The sequence below is a fragment of the Dendrobates tinctorius genome, unplaced genomic scaffold (genome assembly GCF_039654945.1).
Source record: "Dendrobates tinctorius isolate UK_male_01 unplaced genomic scaffold, ASM3965494v1 ptg000003l, whole genome shotgun sequence".
NCBI lineage: Eukaryota > Metazoa > Chordata > Amphibia > Anura > Dendrobatidae > Dendrobates > Dendrobates tinctorius.
In genome coordinates this window covers 33834405-33855603 of record NW_027361671.1, presented here as the reverse complement: position 1 = coordinate 33855603, position 21199 = coordinate 33834405, and the positions used below count along the sequence as shown (strand labels likewise).

Below are 21199 nucleotides of genomic sequence, written 5' to 3'. Positions count from 1 at the left end.
CAGTCCTTTTCTGCTTCGTGTGAACGATGTCTTCTATCATCCACACAATGCCCCCAAACGTGCCACTACACAAAAGCACTGCTCTCTGCCCTGACAAGAGCACTACTCTCGGCAGAGCACAGTACGGTAGTACTCTACTGTGGGGTGCACTGTGTGGATGACGTAGGACGAGTCAAAAAGCAGGAAAGGGAACACCTCCTATCTAAAATAAGCCTTTGGAGGCAGTGTTATCTTCCAGGCAACAAATTGATGCTTTCGACCACTTTTCACCTTTTCTTATAGTTTCATTTCTTTACGGAGTGCTGTGATTCTGTACATTTTGAACGTGGAGTGATCAATCCATGCACCCCATTTTGCTTTAAAGGGATAGTCAGGTCCAAATCGATAATTCATAACTCACTGTGTGACTGCAGACTTCTGAATCCCCCCAGCACACGCACTGAGCGCTGTGGGGATTCACCAGTTTGTGAAACATCAAATGAAGTGACAGATTCCCTTTAATTGTGGTGGCCGTATGTTGTATGTGGAAAACCTTGTGACAGCAGGTGCACTTTAAAAAGTCTACCCCAATACAGATAAAATAGATTATTGATAAATGCAGTATAGAAGGTATGGAGGAGTGAATAATCTGACTGTATAGAAGTGATACATTACTTATTGTGAACATGAATAAACTAACATCATGACCATCAGCTTTCATTCATTCAAACTTTAGATAGGTCATATATCTAGGATGAAATACATTACAATTGTTTAAGCTTTTATTGACAATATTTACAATAAAACACATTTACCTAGAATTTGCATATTAATACATTTGTCACATGGGAACATAAATAACAAAAAATAGTGCAAGTAAAATGTGGCACCGTAAAGAAGCAAATAATAACCAGCTCTTAAATAATAATAGTGGGAATTTTTAATGAATGCAACATTTTCATATTGTTATAAGGTATGTACAAAATAAGCATCGAGCCTGGATAGGGTTCAATACAAACAGTATGGAAATGGATTCGCTTCCATCAAGCGGACCGCTGTCCTGTAGTCAAATAAAAGGCATGGTCTTATCTAAAAGAAAAGAAAAAACACAAAGTTGAGAAGTCTGTCAAGAAAATACCACACATGGGTAACCGGAGCATCTTTCCTGTTTAGTGTTGTTGACTTTACACAAAAAGGGGTCAGACACCAATCCCATCATGTGATTAACTCACATCTAAGTAGTCAAAACTCCCTTTGTCACGAACCTCGGTCTTACACCGACACTAAATTATACATTTGAAGGAGAATAATCACAGAAATGAGGAATTAAAGTGTACCCCCCCCCCTTCACATAAAATTTACGAGCAGGCTGACCTTACTGCAGCAAATCAGTCATATAGTTCATACATAACTGACCCTCCTGAATTCCCTACTGCAGGCTGCCCTCTTAAGTCTCCATTAATGTGTATGAGGTCCTCCCAATTCTTCCCCGACAGACGATATCAGGAGAAATAAGGATTGGCCAAGCTGTGATTAGATGCCCGACACTTCTGGTTTTTACTGGAGATAAGTCGCCACCAGAGATGGCTGATAGCAGTCATACTTGACAGTTAAAACATCCCCAGCATAAAAGAAATGTAATATTATATATATTTCTGAGGTTTAGTGAAGTGTTCTGAATGTAAAATGGATAAAGCTATAATCTCATTTTCTGTCTCTACAGTCTATTATATCAAACTGCCAATACTTTCAGGTTAGTGTCAGGTAGTTGTCACCATTTATCACACAGATGTCGTTTTATCCACCTGTTCACACCATTCGTGATAGATGAAGCTTTCACCATATTTTTCTATTTTACATGCATTTTAGGGCTATTTAAAAGCAATATATTGTAAACTACTCCAGAACACAAATCAAACATGAAGCCATATTTTACTTGGCACTAAACATTGTATCACAAGATTTACATTATCTGCATAAACCATCTGCTAGTCCACGCAGTGTACGACATGCCCTGTGGCACTATGAAATAAACAGGCGCCATTAGATCTACAAAGAGGCCTTCTTTTCACGGAGCTTTACAAATTAGACTTCTGAATTACAAAACAGTAGCACAATAAGCTGAGAAACGCGGTTACTAATCTTCATGAAAACTTTTAGGAGGTAAAAGGAAACAGTTGGTTTAGCAAAGAACAAAATCGTTTTTTCCCATTTTTATTCATTGATTTAATGTTTAGACATAATTGATCAAACATCTACCTGATCCGAGTGTAAAAACGGGAAGTACACAAAGCTTTCCTTTACCTAATGGACAATTCAGTGGTCCGGACATAGAGGAGGATGTACAAAGACAGGAGGGTATCCAATGACAGGGAGGAAGATGGTGTGCATCTGCATCAGGAACATCATGTATATTTGCCCTTTAGGAGATCATTTAGTTCACTATACCATATTATGTGCTAGCATGATCAATGCCCTGTGTTCTCTGAAAATGGTGGCAATGGGTCATGTTGCTTGACAGATGTCACCAAGCAACCCTAGCTGACCAACATATTTCTCCTAATTATTTATGTACAACCTGGTTAACAGGCAACCTTTGGGCCTACACTAGGTGAAAAATGGCTTATGAAAACATTTGAGTTTTTACGAAATATGCGTAAAAATGAAGTTTGAACACAGCTGTGCACAGATGATTACAGAAGCTGATGACATGAAAAGACATTAGTAACATATAACAGAAGAAAAAAAATTACTTGTTGGGCCTTAAGACTGGGACTGTTGACTTTCAACGTAAGTATACTTGTTTTGTGATGAGTGAACGTGCTTGGATAAGATGTTATCCGAGCATTGCCTAACAGACATGCAGGCGCGGGGACTCGAACATAGTATTCAAGCACGCCGAAGACACTCCGTTAGCACAAGAGCATGCACGAACAACACCTTATCCGAGCACATCTGCTCATCACTAGTCTTGTTTAAAACAGTAAAAAATGTAGCAAAAAAAAAAAAAAACAAAAAAAAAAAAACACATTACATTATAAATTATATGATAACAAGTTTCCATAGTTTTTTGGCATCCGGTATTAAAAATAAAACCTGTCGATATGAAAGAGTAAAAATTGAAACGGTGTTGAAAGCCTTACGAGTTATTCACGACTACAACTCATGTTACCAACAGATTATGAAAACCTTATTTCAAGCCGCAAATGAACCTTTTATTAGTATGGATCAACTCAATATCCTTTACACATGCAGGATTTTACTGAAGGTATAGTGGATGGCTGCAATAAGTACATTGGAGACTTAGTAACAACGTACCGATGTCAGGGACAGACCGGATAGTTCATACAGCCAATAACCATGATGTAGACAAAGAACAGATGTCTTTGTGCCACCATTCTGAGTGTGCAGTGCAAATTCTCACCTTCGTGGCTGATTGGCATCAAACAAAGTCTCGTCATCTTCTTCCTCTTGTTCTAAGGGAGTTAGTTCCATATTCGATATATTTGTATCCAATACTCCGTATTTCCTAGTTTTCTTATTTTTTCTCCTTGTTCTGTAGGAATTAAGAGTAAAATGTAAGATGAATGCTACAAAGACTCAGGAGAACTAAATGTACACAACTATTATGGAGCATGCCGTGAGGACACAAGCTACCGTATGTATTGCAGGAACAAAGTAAAAGTTATTACAGGCTGCGCTACTCAGGAAAGCAGGTAGAACATTTCACAGGAATTTCTCGGTTAACCCCTTTACTCCCCAAGCCTGTTTGCACTGTCCTCACCAGGCCAAATTTTACAATTCTGACCAGTGTCACTTTATGAGGTAATAACTTGGGAACGCTTCAGCGGATCCCAGTGATTCGGACACTGTTTTTTGCGACATAATGAACTTCATGATAGTTGTAATATTTCTTCAATATGACTTGCGTTTGTGAAAAAAACAATTTTGCCAAAATTTTACAATTTTCAAACTTAATTTATAGGACCTTAAATCAGATAGTTATTTCACACAAAACAGTAATAAATAACATTTCCCACATGTCTAATTTACATTAGCGCAATTTTTTTAAACATTTTTTTTTGTTAGGAAGACACAAGGATTAAAACAATTGTTTTTCTTTAGGGACATTACATTTGAAGAGACTTTCAGGGGTGTCTATATGACACATACCCAAAGGTGACACCATTCTAAAAACTGCACCCTTCAAGAAACCACATTCAAGAATTAGATTAACCCTTTAGGTGCTTCACAGACATTTTTGAAATATAGAAGAAAGCAATGATTTTTTTTTTTTTTTTACAAAAAAAATGTCATTTTAGACCCAATTTTTTTTACATCACTGTATTCCGAGAGCTATAACTTTTATTTTTAGGCCGAAGGAGCTGTATGGCAGCTTGTTTTTGTGGGACAAGATGTTTTCAGAGATGGCATTTGTGCATTTGTCTTTTTAATCGCATTTCATTCCGTTTTTTTGCTTGGCAATATCATGAAAAAAAGGAAGGTTTTTCTCCAGTTTTTTTTTCCTACGGTGTTCACTGCAGTGGTTAGTGTGACAGTTTCATGAGGCGTTTTTTTTTTATCTTCCATAAAAATAGAAAATGTATCAGTACAATATGTTTTTAGTGTTTTTATTACAGTATTTGAGTTTTAAAATATTTTTCCAATTTTTTTTCACTTACTGTATATACTCGAATATAAGTCGAGATTTTCAGCCCAAAAAATTGGGCTGTAAGTCCCCCTCTCGTCTTATATTCGAGTCATATACAAAGGGGGTCAGAGGGGGAGGGGGGGCGGGGGTGTCAGGTCATACTTACCCGTCCTGACGCTGTCTCGAGCCCCCAGCTTCTCCCCGTGCTCTCTCTTCCTGCCTTCAGCGGTCACGTGGTGCCGCTCATTAAAACTCATGAATATGCGCATATTAATGAGCGGTATCACAAGACCGCTGAATGCAGGAAGAGAGAGCGCGGAGAAGCTGGGGACTCAAGCGACAGCGTCAGGACAGGTAAGAATAGCGATACTCACCTGTCCTGCGTCCATGGCTGCTTGCTGCTGTCATCGGTCAGTGACTTCAGACAGCAGAGGGCGCGGTGACGTGGTTAGTGCGCGCCGCGCCCCCTGCAGTCTGAACCTCACTGACTGATGACGTGCAGATAGCGGTGAGCAGCCATGGACGCAGGACAGGTGAGAATCTGACACCCAGCGACGGAGAGGTGAGTATGTCATTTTTTTTATTTTTACATGCAGCAGCAGCATGGGGGCAGCATATGGGGGAATCATCTATGGAGCTTCTTATGGGGGCAGCATATGAGGGAACAATCTATGGAGCTTCTTATGGGGGCAGCATATGAGGGAACAATCTATGGAGCTTCTTGTGGGGGCAGCATATGAGGGAACAATCTATGGAGCTTCTTGTGGGGGCAGCATATGAGGGAACAATCTATGGAGCTTCTTATGGGGGCAGCATATGAGGGAACAATCTATGGAGCTATTTATGGGGGAAGCATATGAGGGAACAATCTATGGAGCTATTTATGGGGGCAGCATATGGGGGAACAATCTATGGAGCTTCTTCTGAGGACACCATATGGGGGAATAATCTATGGAGCATTTCCCACCCTAGACTTATACTCGAGTCAATAAGTTCTCCCAGTTTTTTGTGGCAAAATTAGGGGGGTCGACTTATACTCGGATCGACTTATACTCGAGTATATACGGTAGTTCCAACTTGGGCACTTCCACTTTCAGCAGCTTAATCGCAGTTGTGGTCCATTGCAATGCATGAGTAATTTTTTTTATTGCTCCATCAAAACAGCCGTGAGAGAGCTTGTTTTTTAAAGGATGAGTTGTACCTCTGAACGACACATTGGTTTTCCAGTACAACAAAAAATTATATATATTTTTAAGTTATTTGTCATGTGAAAAAATAATTTAAATCAGTAGCATGTTCATTATGCTGCTTGGCAAACGCTAAAAAATAAAAAAAAAATAAAATAATTCTAGCTCTAATATTTTTGCTTTATGTCTACTTAAAGAAAGGAGCCCTGCTATGTACAAGCACAAGCGATCGGACAATTGCAGCTTTAAGTCCCCTAAGGCTGTGTGCCCACCTTGTGTTTTTTATGTGTTTCCGCAGCGGCAATTAGAGTTGAGCGACTTTGGTCGGATCGGGTTTCATGAAACAAACAGCATGGTGGGTTATAATAATAACATATCTAGGGATAGAGAATGTATAACTGGTGGAGAAAGGTTAAACTTGTTGGACCTGTCTTTTTCCAAGCTGTGTAACTAAACTGCTGAGAATTAGTTATTTCCTAACGTAAGGAGACAAAAGTAAGGACATAAAAAAAAAAAATGGCAAAAAAATGCATAAAAAAAAAAAAACAACACACTTGGGGATTATTCAAATGGTCTATCCAAAAGAGTTCTTGGCCAAGGTAACCAATTGGAAGCCATCTTTCATTTCTTACACTTGTCCAAGGTAATTAAAATGTTACACGGAGGCAGTAATACAGATTAAGGCCACGTGAACACGTTCAGCATTTGGTGACGGGTTTCTATTATGATTGTTCCACTCCTGATATTGACTATCAAATACTGATGCAAAATACTGACCAAATACTGAACATGTGAACATGGCCTAAATGAGTAATCCATTCTAACCCATTTCGTCCCTTCCATTCCAACCACACATCCTTGATCCTCCTTGTTGAATACACCCCATGACCACCATAGACCATCACTAGGCTTAATACATAGTAACATAGTTTTGAAGGCTGAAGGAAGACCTTATGTCCATCTAGTTCAGCCTATTCTTAGTGCAGCTGTTCTGCATTGTTGATCCTGGGGAAGGCAAAAAACCCACAGAGTAGAAGCCAATTTTCTCCATAGGGAAAAAAATTCCTTCCCCTAAGCTGGGTCAATCATCTACCTATAATATTCTGTTATTTGTAACCTTCTATACTGTTACAAGAAAAGCATCCATTCCTTTCTTAAATTCATTCAGTGAGTTGGCCATCACCACTTCCTCAGGAAGAGAATTCCAGAGCCTCACTGCTCTTACCATGAAGAACCCTCTTCTATGCTGGTGCAGAAATTGTCTTTCCTCCAAACGAAGAGAATGCCCCCTTGTTCTTGTCACAGTCCTTGGTACAAACAGTTCATTGGAGAGATCTCTGTATTGCCCTCTGATATACTTGTAAATATATATTAGGTCTCCCCTAAGTCTTCTCTTTTCTAGAGTCAATAGACCTAATTTTGATAACCTTTCTGGGTATTGTAGTGAACCAACTCCATTTATCATTTTAGTAGCTCGCCTTTGAACCCTTTCAAGTCCAGTAATGTCTTTCTTGAGCACCGGCGTCCAAATTTGCACACAATACTCCAAGTGTGGTCTGACGAGTGATTTGTACAGAGGGAGAATTATGTTTCCATCTCGTGTCCCCAGACCTCTTCTAATGCATCCCATGACCCTATTTGCTTTGGTGGCAGCTGCCTGACACTGGGCACTCCAATTTAGCTTCTTATTGACTAAGATGCCTGTCTTTTTTCCATGTCTGATTTCCCCAGCAGTTTCCCATTTAGTAAGTAATTGTAGCATCTGTTTCTCCTTCCCATGTGCATAACCTTACACTTATCTGTGTTAAACCTCATTTGCCATTTTTCAGCCCAATTCTCCAATTTACTCAAATCTGTCAGTAGTTGCAAACTGTCCTCCTTTGTGGTAACTACCTTACATAGTTTTGTATCATCTGCAAATACTGATATTTTACTGTGTAAGCCATCCACTAGATCATTAATAAATATATTAAATAGTAGGGGGCCCAATACAGAACCCTGTGGTACCCCACTAGTAACTCTGGCCCAATCTGAGTATGCACCATTAATAACCACTCTTTGTTTTCTATCACTAAGCCAGCTACCTACCCATCTACACACATTTTCCCCTAGCCCAAGCTTTCTCATCTTACTTACCAAACTTTTATGTGGGACAGTGTCAAATGCTTTAGAGAAGTCGAGATTAATGACATCCAATGGTATAGGGCATAAATCCACTGGCGATCGACTGCAGTACTCGGGATGTGACTGTTGCAGCCAAAATAAACAGATCAGTAGGGAGCAATCAGGGATGTCGCGCTAGAACCCTGAAATAGCCAAGTAATGTATATACCGTATTACTTATTTTAGTTCCTCAGCCCATTTTATCCTGCAGATTACTATGTACAGTACATATTTGATATTAGTAGACCTTGCAGGGATAATAGCGGCAGCCTGTCTGATGTGAGCTCCTACATGCAATCAACAGTAGGGCATTCCAAATTATTCATTGGATTTCAGGGAGCATTCTGCATATGCCGAAAAGCCACTCTCCAGTAATAAAAGGTGGCAGGTTGTCTATTGTAATATACAGACTGGGCAGAATTAGGACACGTTAGCAGCTTAATGTCAGACAGAGACCCTCAGAGCTCAATCTATTACTGCATTAATTCGCATTTTAGAAAGCAACAAGCAAAGTTTTCTTGTGGGTTTGGACCGTTACGATTCTGCCGGTAGACAGATCAGCCCCCCCACTGACAACATGAGAAGTGTGCGATCCACACGCGAATCGCTAACACATGCGCAGGCTGCTTATCAATATTGCTATTCTTTTATCCGCGGATGTATGTCTGCAGGTGACAGAATGCAATCCACGACCTTGCGATGTGAGAACTCACGGCGGTGAAACAGACGCTGTATAACTATGTTTCCATAAAACATTGATTGTAAAAACCTGTCTCTTCCATAATAGTGGCTATATATGTTATAGACCTCACAGCCGCCTGCATCACATTCTGCCATCCTAAATGTCTACTACTGCTGGAAAGCAAAAAGCAGGACAACAATTTCCAATGCACTTACAACCAAATCATAGGAAGACATAGAAATAGCTTTTCATGATACGTGAATATTTCTGGAAAATCTACACACGATAGTCTGCTGGAATTATTTATTTACAGGGAAGGCGATAACTTAAAGAAGCCCTCATCCTATCAAAGTTATTACTCTCATCATATTATATAGCACTGTGCACGTACAATTGCTCATTTTGCCTATCTACCTGGTTAATTCTCTTTTTGATTATGTCTGATATCATGCGATTAAAAACCGACTAGTTGAATCCTTCCAAGCTTTACGTGAAACAGGAGGTCTCTTTTTCCTGTACGAGTCAGCATTAGAACTACAATCCTATATCACAGCAAAGTCCCTTTGGGGAAGGCGCAAAGCAGCTGGGTCAGGGGTTGAGAGGGGGCAGAGCTGTGCTGCCAGGGACTTTGCAGCGGCATAGAATTGTAATTCTAATGATGCCTCATGCATCACAAGACCTAGGTGAAAAGAAAATAATTAACTGGGTAGAAAGACAATATAAGCAATTACAAGTAAACAGTGCCATATTATATGCTTGCAATATAGTAAAAAGATAAGAGCTTTGATGGGAGAGCCTCTTTAACAGATCAGTTGGGAATGCCAGTGGTTGGAACCTCACCAATTGCCCTTAACGTGGCACTTTTTTCCCGACTAGAATGGGACAATCGTGCATTCCATGTCAAGTGATCCGCTCAGTGGGTGCTGAATACTCATCTTGTTATTTTTTCATAAAATGACATCTTGTGTGCTTCAAGGCGGGATGTGGGAGCGGAGTCTTCTTCTGGTTCTCCGTCCCCCACCAGCCCCCTCTGCTTCTTGTAAAGGTCATTGACTATTCAGTGACCTGCCTCCGTTTTAAAATTCTGCGCCACCATCGTGTGGGTGGCACGTGCGCAGTGTGAGTCAGTGTCCTGTGTGCAGGACTTCAAAAAAATGGCGCCAGATGCAAAGATCGAGATTTCAGTTCAGTGAAAAATTTACTGAGCCGAAAACACCATCTGCGCATGCGCCGCCTCCGGCACCATTTTATTTACAGCCACAGCATCCAATCCGCAGCGTCCAGATGTTACAGCATAGTGGAGTGGATTTTATTAAACCCTGTCTCCACTATGCATCCCTGCGTATACGCACATGCGGCACGGTCTCCGCAAGATAAATAGCACTCTTCTATGTATAGGATGCGGTGATTCCGCATGTGTTAAATGAACACGTGCATAGTCACTCACCGCACGTACAACAGGGGGCAGCGCTTTGGGTGGAGCGGGTATCCCAGGGGGTTAGTTGACGAAGCCAACGTGAAACGTGCATCGGGGTCTGCAGTTTTTTTGACAGGTCATATGCTCTTTTTACTAATGATTTCATGCTGATACTAGTTTGTATGGGGAGCGGAGGCAGCATTTCTAAAAGGTCTTAGGACCTGTGTATATATGCACTGTTGCACTTTATATGTAATGCTGGCCATTCTATGCTCTGATCTATCATTGCATACAGGTACTGTTTTATATGGGGAGTGGGGGCAGCATTTTTACTAGGTCTTAGGACCAGTTTATAATAGCATTTTTTGCATTTTACATGTAATGGTGGCCACTTCATGCTCTCATCGACTCTGTGTATATAATATTTTCTCCATCATTATTTGGGTTTAACTTGGCAATTTGACTGGGTTATATTTGCACACCATATGTTATTTTTTTTTACTGCAGGAGTATACTATATGTGTACCTTCACCTTTGATTTTCTGATGTAATTTCTCTGGCAGTATTTTGCATATTTAATGCATGTTTGTGCTACAGTACCATTAATGTATTTTCTGGATAATCATCGGAAATAGGGCATATTTTCCTTGCAATAGCATATTGGCCATGTATCTCTTTTTTAATGTTTTTTTGTTGTTGTATATGAATAAAGGTTATGTAATTTTATGGCAAAATGCTTCCTGAACCTTAATTGATGTTAGATAAAAATGAACCTAGACATGTTTGGTGTCTATGAACTCAATGACCTGGAGAATCAATGGCAGGTCAGTTTTAGCATTTCGCGAACCTAGCAAAAAAGCCAAACAAAACAAGTGTTTTTTTCCAATTTCACCGAACTTGGATTTTTTTTCCCATTTTCGAGTACACAACATGGTAAAACCACGGTGTGTCGTTCAAAAGTACAACTCATCCCGCAGAAAACAAGCCCTCAGATGGCCATATTGATGGAAAAATAAAAAAAAAAAAAAAAGTTACAGCTCTGGGAAGAGGAGCAAAAAACGAAAAACCGAAAAAAGTTGGTGTCATTAAGGGGCTAATGATGACAGCCTGCGTAATTTACAGGTGCATGTCTCCAGAAGCATGAGTTGGGCACAATGTACGGGCACTATACTGGCAAATGAGTGTAGTTTACAAAATGGGGTCTATTGTGAGGGGCTTTTACTGGCATATCTGGGGCTCTGCAAATGTGACATGACATCCGCTATCTCTTCCAGCTAATTTTGCACTCCACAAGTCAAATGTTGCTCCTTCCCTTCCGAACACTGCCAGGCGCCCAAACAGTAGTTTTCCACCACATATGGGGTATCGGCGTACTCAGAAAAAAACGAACAAAATTTATGGATCATTTTCTCCTGTTACCTTTGATAAAATGCAAAATCTAAAATAACTTTTTTGTGGGAAAATTTTTCAGTTTTTCCATCCACATTCCTTTAATTCCTGTGAAGCATCTCAAGGGTTAATAAACTTTTTGAATATGGTTTTGACCACTTTGAGGGGTGCGGTTTTCAAAATGAAGTCACTTTAGGGTATTTTCTGTTACATAGGCCCCTCAAAGTCAATTCATATGTGATGTGGTCCCTGTGGGCGTTATAACACGACTTACAAACACTGGCGTCATCGACCACAAACGTTGGCGTCATTGGCAGCGCTATACATCCCTCACTCGTGCGTGGAGCTTCTTTCCCTCACTGCATTGATCCTCTGAGATGGGGTTGTGTGTCCCATCTTCAGAGAAGCACACTGACTGATAGTCTTCTGCACTTCCAATCATGCGTAGTGTGCCTCTCTGAAGATGGGACGTGTACACCCAGCTTCAGAGGATCAGTGCAGTGAGGGAAAGAAGTGTATAGCGCTGATGAGGATGCCAGCACTTGAAAATCATATTATCACGCCTACAGGGGTGTGATAACATGCTAAGTGGGCCGACTAGTGTGGGAACACTAATGATCCATCAACTAGTCAAAGGCCTCACTTACATATCAAACGAATTTTAAAAATACTTTCTCTAAAGATCTGTTTGTGTGTACAATGTAATACAGGGACTGTTGGCAGGGTATTTAGTGATGTAGACAACTGCTGGTGATTCTGGGAGCACAGGGGACCTGACATGGCTCTTTAATTTATTTTACTCATTTATATAGCTCCATTAATTCCACAGCGCTTTACATACATTATCATCACTGTCCCTGATGGGGCTCACAATCTAGATTCCCTATCAGTATGTCTTTGGAATGTGGGAGGAAACCTGAGAACCTGGAGGAAACCCACGCAAACACGGGGAGAACATACAAACTCCTTTCAAATGTTCTCCTTGTGGTATTTGAACCCAGGATTCCAGCGATGCAAGGCTGCAGTCTTTAATATGAGGATTTTAAAGGGAATCTGTCACCTCATTTTTCCCCTATGAGATGCGGCCACCGCCATCAGGGGCTTATCTACAGCATTCTGTAATGCTGTAGATAAGCCCCCGATGTAACCTGAAAGAAACGAGTTATATTATACTCACCCGTGGGGCGGTCCGGTCCGATGGGTGTTGCGGTCCGGGTCCTCCCATCTTTAGTGATGACGTCCTCCTCCTTGCTCCTGTCGCTTCTGCGCAGGCGTAATTCTCAGCCCTGTTGAGGGCAGAGTAAAGTACTGCAGTGCGCAGGTGCCGGACCTCTCGGTCCTTTCCCGGCGCCTGCGCACTGCAGTACTCTGCTCTGCCCTCAACAGGACAGATAAGGAGCAAGGAGGAGGACGTCATCACTAGAAGATGGGAGGACCCGGACCGCGACACCCATCGGACCAGACCGCCCCCAGGGTGAGTATAACTTGTTTATCATCTTTCAGGTTACATCGGGGTCTTATCTACAGCATTACAGAATGCTGTACATAAGTCCCTGATGGCGGTGGCCACATCTCATAGGGGAAAAATAAGGTGACAAGAAAGAGAATAAGGTATAAGGAAAAAGCTCGCACAGAAGGTGGAACCCTGGAGCATCCACCAAATTTCAATCTGGCCCTGCTACTATGATATGACTTACTGAAACTCCCCACTAAACATATACAGTACTCTAATCTGAAGCTAGTCTAAAAACAATTAGTAATTAAAGCACTCTCTTTTATCGCTAAGGGTCCCGTTTCACTTAGCGAAGCACCAGCAATCCCGTCAATGATACGACCTGGTAAGGATTGCTGGTGCGTCGCTAAATGGTCGTTAGTAAGCTGCCAAACAGGCAGATCTCTTCAGCGACGCAGCAACCATCCAGCGATCCTCGGTGGTCGTTGGTATCTTGTCACACAGCAGCGATTCTGAATGATTCCTGCCTGCGTCCCTGAGTCCTGTGTCGCCAACGAGGTCGTTTGTTGGGTCAAACACAGCGATGCGGGTTGGCCAGCGGGAAGCTGACGATGAAAAAATGGCCCAGGACATTCTGGCACGATCAGCGATATCCAGCGGGGGGCCGGTCGCCGCTGCGTGTCACATGTAGCGAGATCGCTGGCGCGTCACAAAATCGGTGACGCTTCAGCGATCTCGCTATGTGAAAAGGGGGCTTTAGTCACTTTTCACTGTAATAAACCTCAAGCTGACAAATGGACTCGCCTCATTTCTACTGAGAAACCTTCAGCAATCAACCATGGCGTTCTTCTGGATCCTCTAAGTCTAACTATCCAACGATCAATTCTCTTCCCTATATCACTCTATATGACACTCCATCCCTTACTGAGTGGCTTCTTTCTGTGGAAAAGGCTTCAGTTGTTTTACCCGAGATGAATCTTGTGATTTGGATAATTGTGTTGTGCAGCATTATTATACTTGGCAAAGAAAATGGTGCAACATGCTTTAGTTTGTGTGCCTATAAAAGGGGATATACAATATACCAAATTTACCATGAAAAAATAATTGTGCAAAGACAGGCAAATTTAAGTAATAATGAACAGTAAAGTCATGGGGCTAGATTTATCAAAGCTTTCACAACAGAATTTTGGCATTAAAAAAAGAGGTTGAAAAGCCACAAAACGTAGGCGCAACTCAGAATGCCGCCTAAAGTTCGCAGCTATTGAGGCCTTCGCGCCAGTTTCTTCCAGAAATGAGCAGAGCTGGGGCGGGGCAGGTACATGGCAGGGGCTGAAGTAGGATGTGGTGAGACACACACAGAGGTGTATGCCGCTTCATGAATCTGGAGCGACTGAGTACAGCACAACTCCTCAGGAGGCCAAGCAACAACACCAATCTTCTGACGAGATGCAGCAAAGTGTGCATGGGGGAGATGATCGATAGCAGATCAGTGGGGTCTGACACCCAGCATCCCCATGAGCAGACGGATATAAAGACATGGAGCAGAAATATACTGCACACCTCTATTCACTGGGCATAAAAAAAAAAAAAAAAAAAAACCACAGCAAAATGGCGTCGGCTATGACGCATGCGCAGTAGCACCTACCACTCATTGCCATTTTGCTGCAGCCAAATTTTTTTTCCTCCAAACAAAATGGCAAGCGAAAGATGCTACTGCGCATGCGTGATTTTGATGCAGTTACTTTTTTTTTTTTTTTTTTTTTTTAAAGACCACAATATGAACTGAGCATTAGCAGTATTTAAAATTATAGAAGGCAGGTCACTGAAGGTTCACTGTCATTTAACCCCTTCACTACCAAGGGTGGTTTGCACGTTAACTCCCGGGCCAATTTTTACAATTCTGACCACTGTCCCTTTATGAGGTAATAACTCTGAAACGCTTCCATGGATCCCTGTGATTCTGACATTGTTTTCTCATGACATATTGTACTACATGATAGTGGTAAAATTTCATTCATATAATTTGCGTTTATTTGTGAGAAAAACGGAAATTTGGCGAAAATTTTGAAAATTTCGCAATTTTTCAACTTTGAATTTTTATGCCCTTAAATCACAGAGATACGGCACACAAAAAACTTGATAACTAACATTTCCCACATGTTTACTTTACATCAGCACAATTTTGGAACCAAAATTTTTTTGTTGTTAGGAAGTTATAAGGGTTAAAAGTTGACCAGCGATTTTTCATTTTTACAACACCACTTTATTTTTAGGACCACATCACATTTGAAGACACTTTGAGAGGTCTATATGATAGAAAATACCCCAAAGTGACACCATTCTAAAAACTGCACCCCTTACGGTGCTCAAAACCACATTCAAGAAGTTTATTAACCCTTTAGATGCGTCACAGGAATTTTTTTGAATATTTAAAAAAAAAATGAACATCTAACTTTTTTTCCACAAAAAAAATATTTCAGGTTCAATTTTTTTTATTTTACCAAGGGTAATAGGAGAAATTGGACTGCAAAAGTTATTGTGCAATTTGTCCTGAGTACGCTACCTAATATGTGGGGGGGGGGGGGGGAACGACTGTTTCGGCGCATGGCAGAGCTCAGAATGGAAGAAGCGCCGTTTGACTTTTTCAATGCAAAATTGGCTGGAATTCAGATCGGACACCATGTCACGTTTGGAGAGTCCCTGATGTACCTAAACAGTGGAAACCCCCTACAAGTGACCCCATTTTGGAAACTAGACCCCCCAAGGAACTTATCTAGATATGTGGTGAGAACTTTGAACCCCCAAGTGCTTCATAGAAGTTTATAAAGCCCAGGCGTGAAAATAAAAATATTTTTTTTCCACAAAAATGATATTTTTGCCCCCAAATTTTTATTTTCCTAAGGGCAACAGGAGAAATAGGACCCCAAAAGTTGTTTTGCAAATTGTCCTGAGTAGGCTGATACCCCATATGAGGGGGTAAAACACTGTTTGTGTGCATGGCAGAGCTTGGAAGGGAAGGAGCACCATTTGACTTTTTCAACGCAGAATTGGCTGGAATTGAGATCAGACGCCATGTTGCGTTTGGAGAGCACCTGATGTGCGCAAATAGTGGAAACCCCCAATTCTAACCCTAACCCTAACCCCGACACACCCCCTAACACTAATCTCAGCCCTAGCCCTAACGGGAAAATGGAAATAAATACTTTTTTTAATTTTATTATTTTTCCCTAACTAAGGGGGTGATAACGGGGGGTTTGATTTACTATTTATGGCAGTTTTTATGTTTGCCGGCTGTCGCATAAATTTTTTGGGACGCAGAATTTACAAAAACCAGCGTTTCATGAATTTCTTTTGGGTGGTGCCTTTACGCCGTTCCGGGTGCGGTAAAATTTATAAGGCTGTTTTATTCTTCGGGTCAGTACGGTTACAGCGATACCTCATTTAGGTCTTTTTTTATGTTTTGGCGCTTTTATGCAATGAAAACAATTTTATATAAAAAATAATTATTTTTGCATCACTTTATTCTGCGAGCTATAACTTTTTTATTTTTTCGCTGATGATGCTGTATGGCGGCTCGTTTTTTGCGGGACAAGATGACGTTTTCAGCAGTACCATGGATATTTATATGCGTCTTTTTGATCGCGCATTATTGCACTTTTTGTTCGGCGGTATGATAATAAATCATTATTTTTTGCTTCGTTTTTTATTTTTTAAGGGGTTCACTTAAGGGGTTAACTATTGGGACAGTTTTATAGGGCGGGTCGTTACGGACGCGGCGATACCAAATATGTACTTTTATTGTGTTTTTTTTTATTTCCAAAAAATGAATTTATTGGGGAATATTTTTTTTTTTTTTTAATTATTTATTTAGCGATTTTTTTAAATTATTCTTACACTTTTTTTTTTTTTTCTTTACTTTATTACAATGTCCCAGGGGGGGACATAACTGTCCTGTGACAGATCGCTGATCTGTCACATCACAGATCACTGTGACAGATCAGCGATCTGTCACAGGCACTGCACAGGCTTCCTCATGCCTGCGCTTTGCAGGCACTGAGGAAGCCAGCTTCCTGCAGGCCCCCCGGAGGTCCCCGTCGCCATATTGGATCCAGGGACCTGCAGGAAAGGAGCCCCAGCAGCAGCGCTGCACATTGCGCTGCCGTGGGGGGCTCAGGGAAGCACGGAGGGAGCCCCCTCCCTGCCGATGCTTCCCTTTAACCCCCGGTACACCGCGATCGTGTGATCGCGGTGTGCAAGGGGTTAACGTGTCGGGGGCGGTCCGTGACCGCCCCTGACATATTGTGCCGGGTGTCAGCTATGATAATTAGCTGACACTCGGCCGTGATCAGCGGCGCTCACCACGTGGGCGCCGCTGATCGCGGTGACGTAATATTCCGTCCATGGTAATTAGGTCCAGGGTCACATGGACGGAATATTACGTCTATTGTAGGTAAGGGGTTAAGCCCATAAGGATGAATATAAGACCCCCCCATTGGCCGCTCCAAAGAACTAGAATCTCATTAACTGAAAACTGCAGATACAGATTAAACAAAAACCACAGGCGGACGTCATCATTTTAACCAGTGCAACGGCGCCAACCTGACAAAGCCTGTAGTTTACCGAGCAAAATCCTGATGACCGGTTCACTCTAAGCCTAAGAGCAGAACGTCCCAACGAACTCAGACACCGCTACCCAGTTGTATGCAAATCCATGTAGACTTTTTTCATTAAAAAATAAAAAATGTCATCCTTTAGGCCACATTCACATGTTTAGTATTTTACCTCAGTATTTTTAAGCCAAAACCAGGAGTGGTGATAAATCCAGAAGTGGTGACGTGTTTTTCTTATACTTTTCCTCTGATTGTTCCACTCCTGGTTTTGGCTTACAGATACTAAGGTGAAATAGTGACCGAATACTGATCGTGTGAATGTGGCCTTACACTGCCTGCAGGATTCATAATAAAAGTAATGGCTGGTGAACAAACATCTATTCAGAAAAATGAAAAACAAAACAGGTGAAAAAAAATTGGATGCAACTAAGATGACACCTGAGGAAAAAAAAAAAATGGTCCGAGAAGTCCGCATGCTGTCTGTTTACTTCTCGGACATCGCAGTGGCCCATAGAGTTTCATCGGCACACGCACAAATCAGTTGTAAAAATAAATCCGGGTCTCCGGTCCAACGGTGGATTTTCCTTGGTGGAAAAATGAGACAGAGAGAGAGAGGCGCCTTCTGAGCGCAGCAAGAGAAAACCAACAGTGGAAGATACGGTCACCGGGCAGAGTGGCGCTACAGCCAAAACTCCAACTGCGCTACAGCCACAACTCCAACCGCGCTACAGCCACAACGCCAACCGCGCTACAGAGGATTCCAGTGGGTGCAGCCAACCTAGTAAACAGTGGAAATTCCTCCATGGGGAGCTCCAACAGAGCTGACAGGAGTGAGGCTATGTGCACACGTTGCGCTTTTTTAGCCTTTTTTCTATGGGATTTCGCAGTTGCTGTGCTAATACTGCGAATTTTTTTGCTGCGGAATCGCATAGCTGAAAAATATGCAGCATATTCATTGTTTGCGATTCCGCACCCATAGGATTGCATTGACAGGCTCACTTTACGCATGTGGCTATGCCCACCATGCGTAAAGTGAGCGCTTCATGTGCGGATGGTACCCAGGGTCTGGAGGAGAGGAGACTGTCCTCCAGGTCCTGGGTACCATAATCCTGTTAAAAATAGAATTAAAATAAAAAATAGTGATATACTCACCTGATGGCCCCCGAAATCCTTCCCGCCTCTCAGCCACGCTGCCGGCATCTTCCGGTCCCAGTGATGCTTTGCGCTCTCGCGAGCGTGATGTCACAAAGGTCCTCAGCGCAAAGCATCACTCGGACCGGAAGATGCCGGGAGCGCCGCAGGGCAGATCGGAGGCCGTCAGACGGTGAGAATAACCATTTTTCAATTATTTTTAACATCCTATCTTTTACTTTTGATGCTGGATAGGCAGCATCAATAGTAAAAAGTCGGTCACACTTGTCAAGCACTATGCTTGACAAGTGTGACCAACCTGTCAATCACCTTTCCAAGCGATGCTTGGAAAGCGCGAGCATTCTGCAAGCTAAATACGCCTGCAAAACGCTGTATTTAGCAACTTGATCACGGCGAAAGTTGCAGAAATTTCCAAACGTATGCACATACCCTGAAGAAAACCAGATAAAGGCTGAGGAAGGCTAGATGCTGTCGCAACAGTGTTTTTAATAAAAAAATATTTTTCACATAATACTTTTGTTTCATCCGCACTTATTGGATTCATTGCCTTTTTCATCCCGACGGGTGCACCTTTTATCCGGTTTGTTTCACTTCTAGCCCGTCTCCCTTCCGTGAGGCTCAGAGCATGTCCTATTCTCAGCCGTTTCGCAGACCACTTCAGCTTTTATCCACGGGTCGTCAGTTTTTAAACCGTTCCATTATCAAAACTCAATGGCTAAAAGTAAGGTCAGACAGGCTGCCTGCTTCTGTGGGGTGAAAAAAACAGAAGAGACTGGGATGACACCTGGGGGGGCTCCACTATTGAGACCACCCCTTCTCAATCACTAGATTTATCCTGTAAAAAATAACAGCAGCCACGTTCACCTCCGATGGAGGCGCTACTCCAGCAGTGTCATCACCTGCTCACCCAGGGCTTGACTGACATTGTTATGTCACATGAGCCCGGCAGCAAAACAGCGGTCATTTCTTTTAAACGTAACTGACATCTGGAGGGGGTTAGAGATCAGAAGTTGTAGCTTCCTCCGGTCTTCAGTTTTGTCCAAAGGAAGCGAGAGGGAAGTGGCCGCTGATGGGCTGCAGGGCTAGTGTGACATAATGTCATGCAAGCTCTGGGAGAGCAGGTGGCGACATTGCTGGAACGGTGCACGGCCCAGAAGCGAGTACAGGCGTTATTGAGAAAGGGTTCTGTGAGTAACTTAACTTGTCTGAGACTTGGGAGACAAGGAAAAATGCAGAGGCAATCACTAAGGCTGTGTCCATGCTACAGTCAGATCCCGACCAGGCACATCTACCTGAATATAAAACCAGACAGGAGCAAAACTGGAGGCAAACCAATACCAAATGCCAGAGGCGCAACTAGAATAGGAGCAGGGGCTGAAATGGCCCCCAAAGGCCTCTCTTCCCCCACATGAAAAGACCATTACTATTACACACCTGTTAGTTACCATGGGGGCCCTCAAGCTTCAGTTTACCCCACTGCCAAACACAGGCCACAGTTTGGATTTTAATCAGATCCTGTTGGAAACAGACACTTTGGGATCCATTTGGATCGGTTCGGAGCGCATCCTTCCAGCAGTGACCGCACCACTCTAGCGCCCTGGGCGTCCGCAGCGCTTAGGGTCCGGAAAGATCCCACCCTGACATCACAGGGAGTCACTGCGTCTATACCAGCCCTGATGACGTCACCGCACCCCGCGCTCACCTGATCGTCCTGATCACGAAGTAGATAATGACGCCGGCGCTCACGACCACCAGCACGGCCAGGGCCCTCTGGGTCTGCGGCTTGGGGGCGGCTGGAGCGGCCACGGTGGAGGACAGCTCGCCCTTGGCGATGTGTGCACTGCTCCCGTTGGCGGCAGCAGGCAGCGGGGCCCCAGCCCCGGTTGGCGATGCTATGGCAGCTGCAGTAGGGCCCGGAGAGCTGTGTGCGCCGGGCACAGAGCAGAGCGCGAGCAGCACACACAGCACGCAGGTCACCCAGGCGGGGGGCGGCGCCGGACTGCCCGCACACATCCTCCGGCCGCGGCACCCTCCTCCCGCAGCCCGGGGGAGAGGACACCTAGTTCCGCCACACAAGCTGCGGGCTCAGGGCACGACAGACACGGCTCCAGCGCCTCCGCTACAACTTCCGGGTCTCAGAGCGCACACTGCGTGGTTGCTAGGCAGCTGTACGCGATGACGTCACATGTCCACGGGGGGCGGTGCCTTTGCCATTATTTCTCTGGAATCATCCACGTGTGGTGGAGGGAAGGTGCGATGTCCTAGAGCAGGGGTGGGGAATCTTTTTTCTGCCAAGGGCCATTTGGATATTTATACCATCCTTCGGGGGCCGTACAAACTCCGCCCACAAAGTACATCCTGACTCTGGCACTGGGTTCATGACTTAATCTTTCATTGCATGCCCTTCCATGTTCAGTAGTGAACACTGCGTGTGTGTGCGCACACAGCAAGAAGAAATTAATGAGCTTGTGGCAATCAAAATACAGCTCCCTGCCCAAGAATGTAGTCCCTGAGAA

At 43.1% G+C, this 21199-nt stretch overlaps 1 protein-coding gene across 1 annotated transcript; it reads right to left on the bottom strand.

Moving 5' to 3' along the window:
- Positions 1 to 739: 739 nt before the first annotated feature.
- On the bottom strand, positions 740 to 20969 carry FAM174A (family with sequence similarity 174 member A). The gene is made up of 3 exons (XM_073544975.1): positions 20386 to 20969; positions 3404 to 3535; positions 740 to 1068 (listed from the first exon to the last, which is right to left on the bottom strand). Exons 1-3 carry the CDS (start codon positions 20694 to 20696, stop codon positions 1065 to 1067), a joined length of 447 nt encoding a protein of 148 aa, XP_073401076.1. The 5' UTR covers positions 20697 to 20969; the 3' UTR covers positions 740 to 1064.
- Between the last annotated feature and the right edge of the window lie 230 nt (positions 20970 to 21199).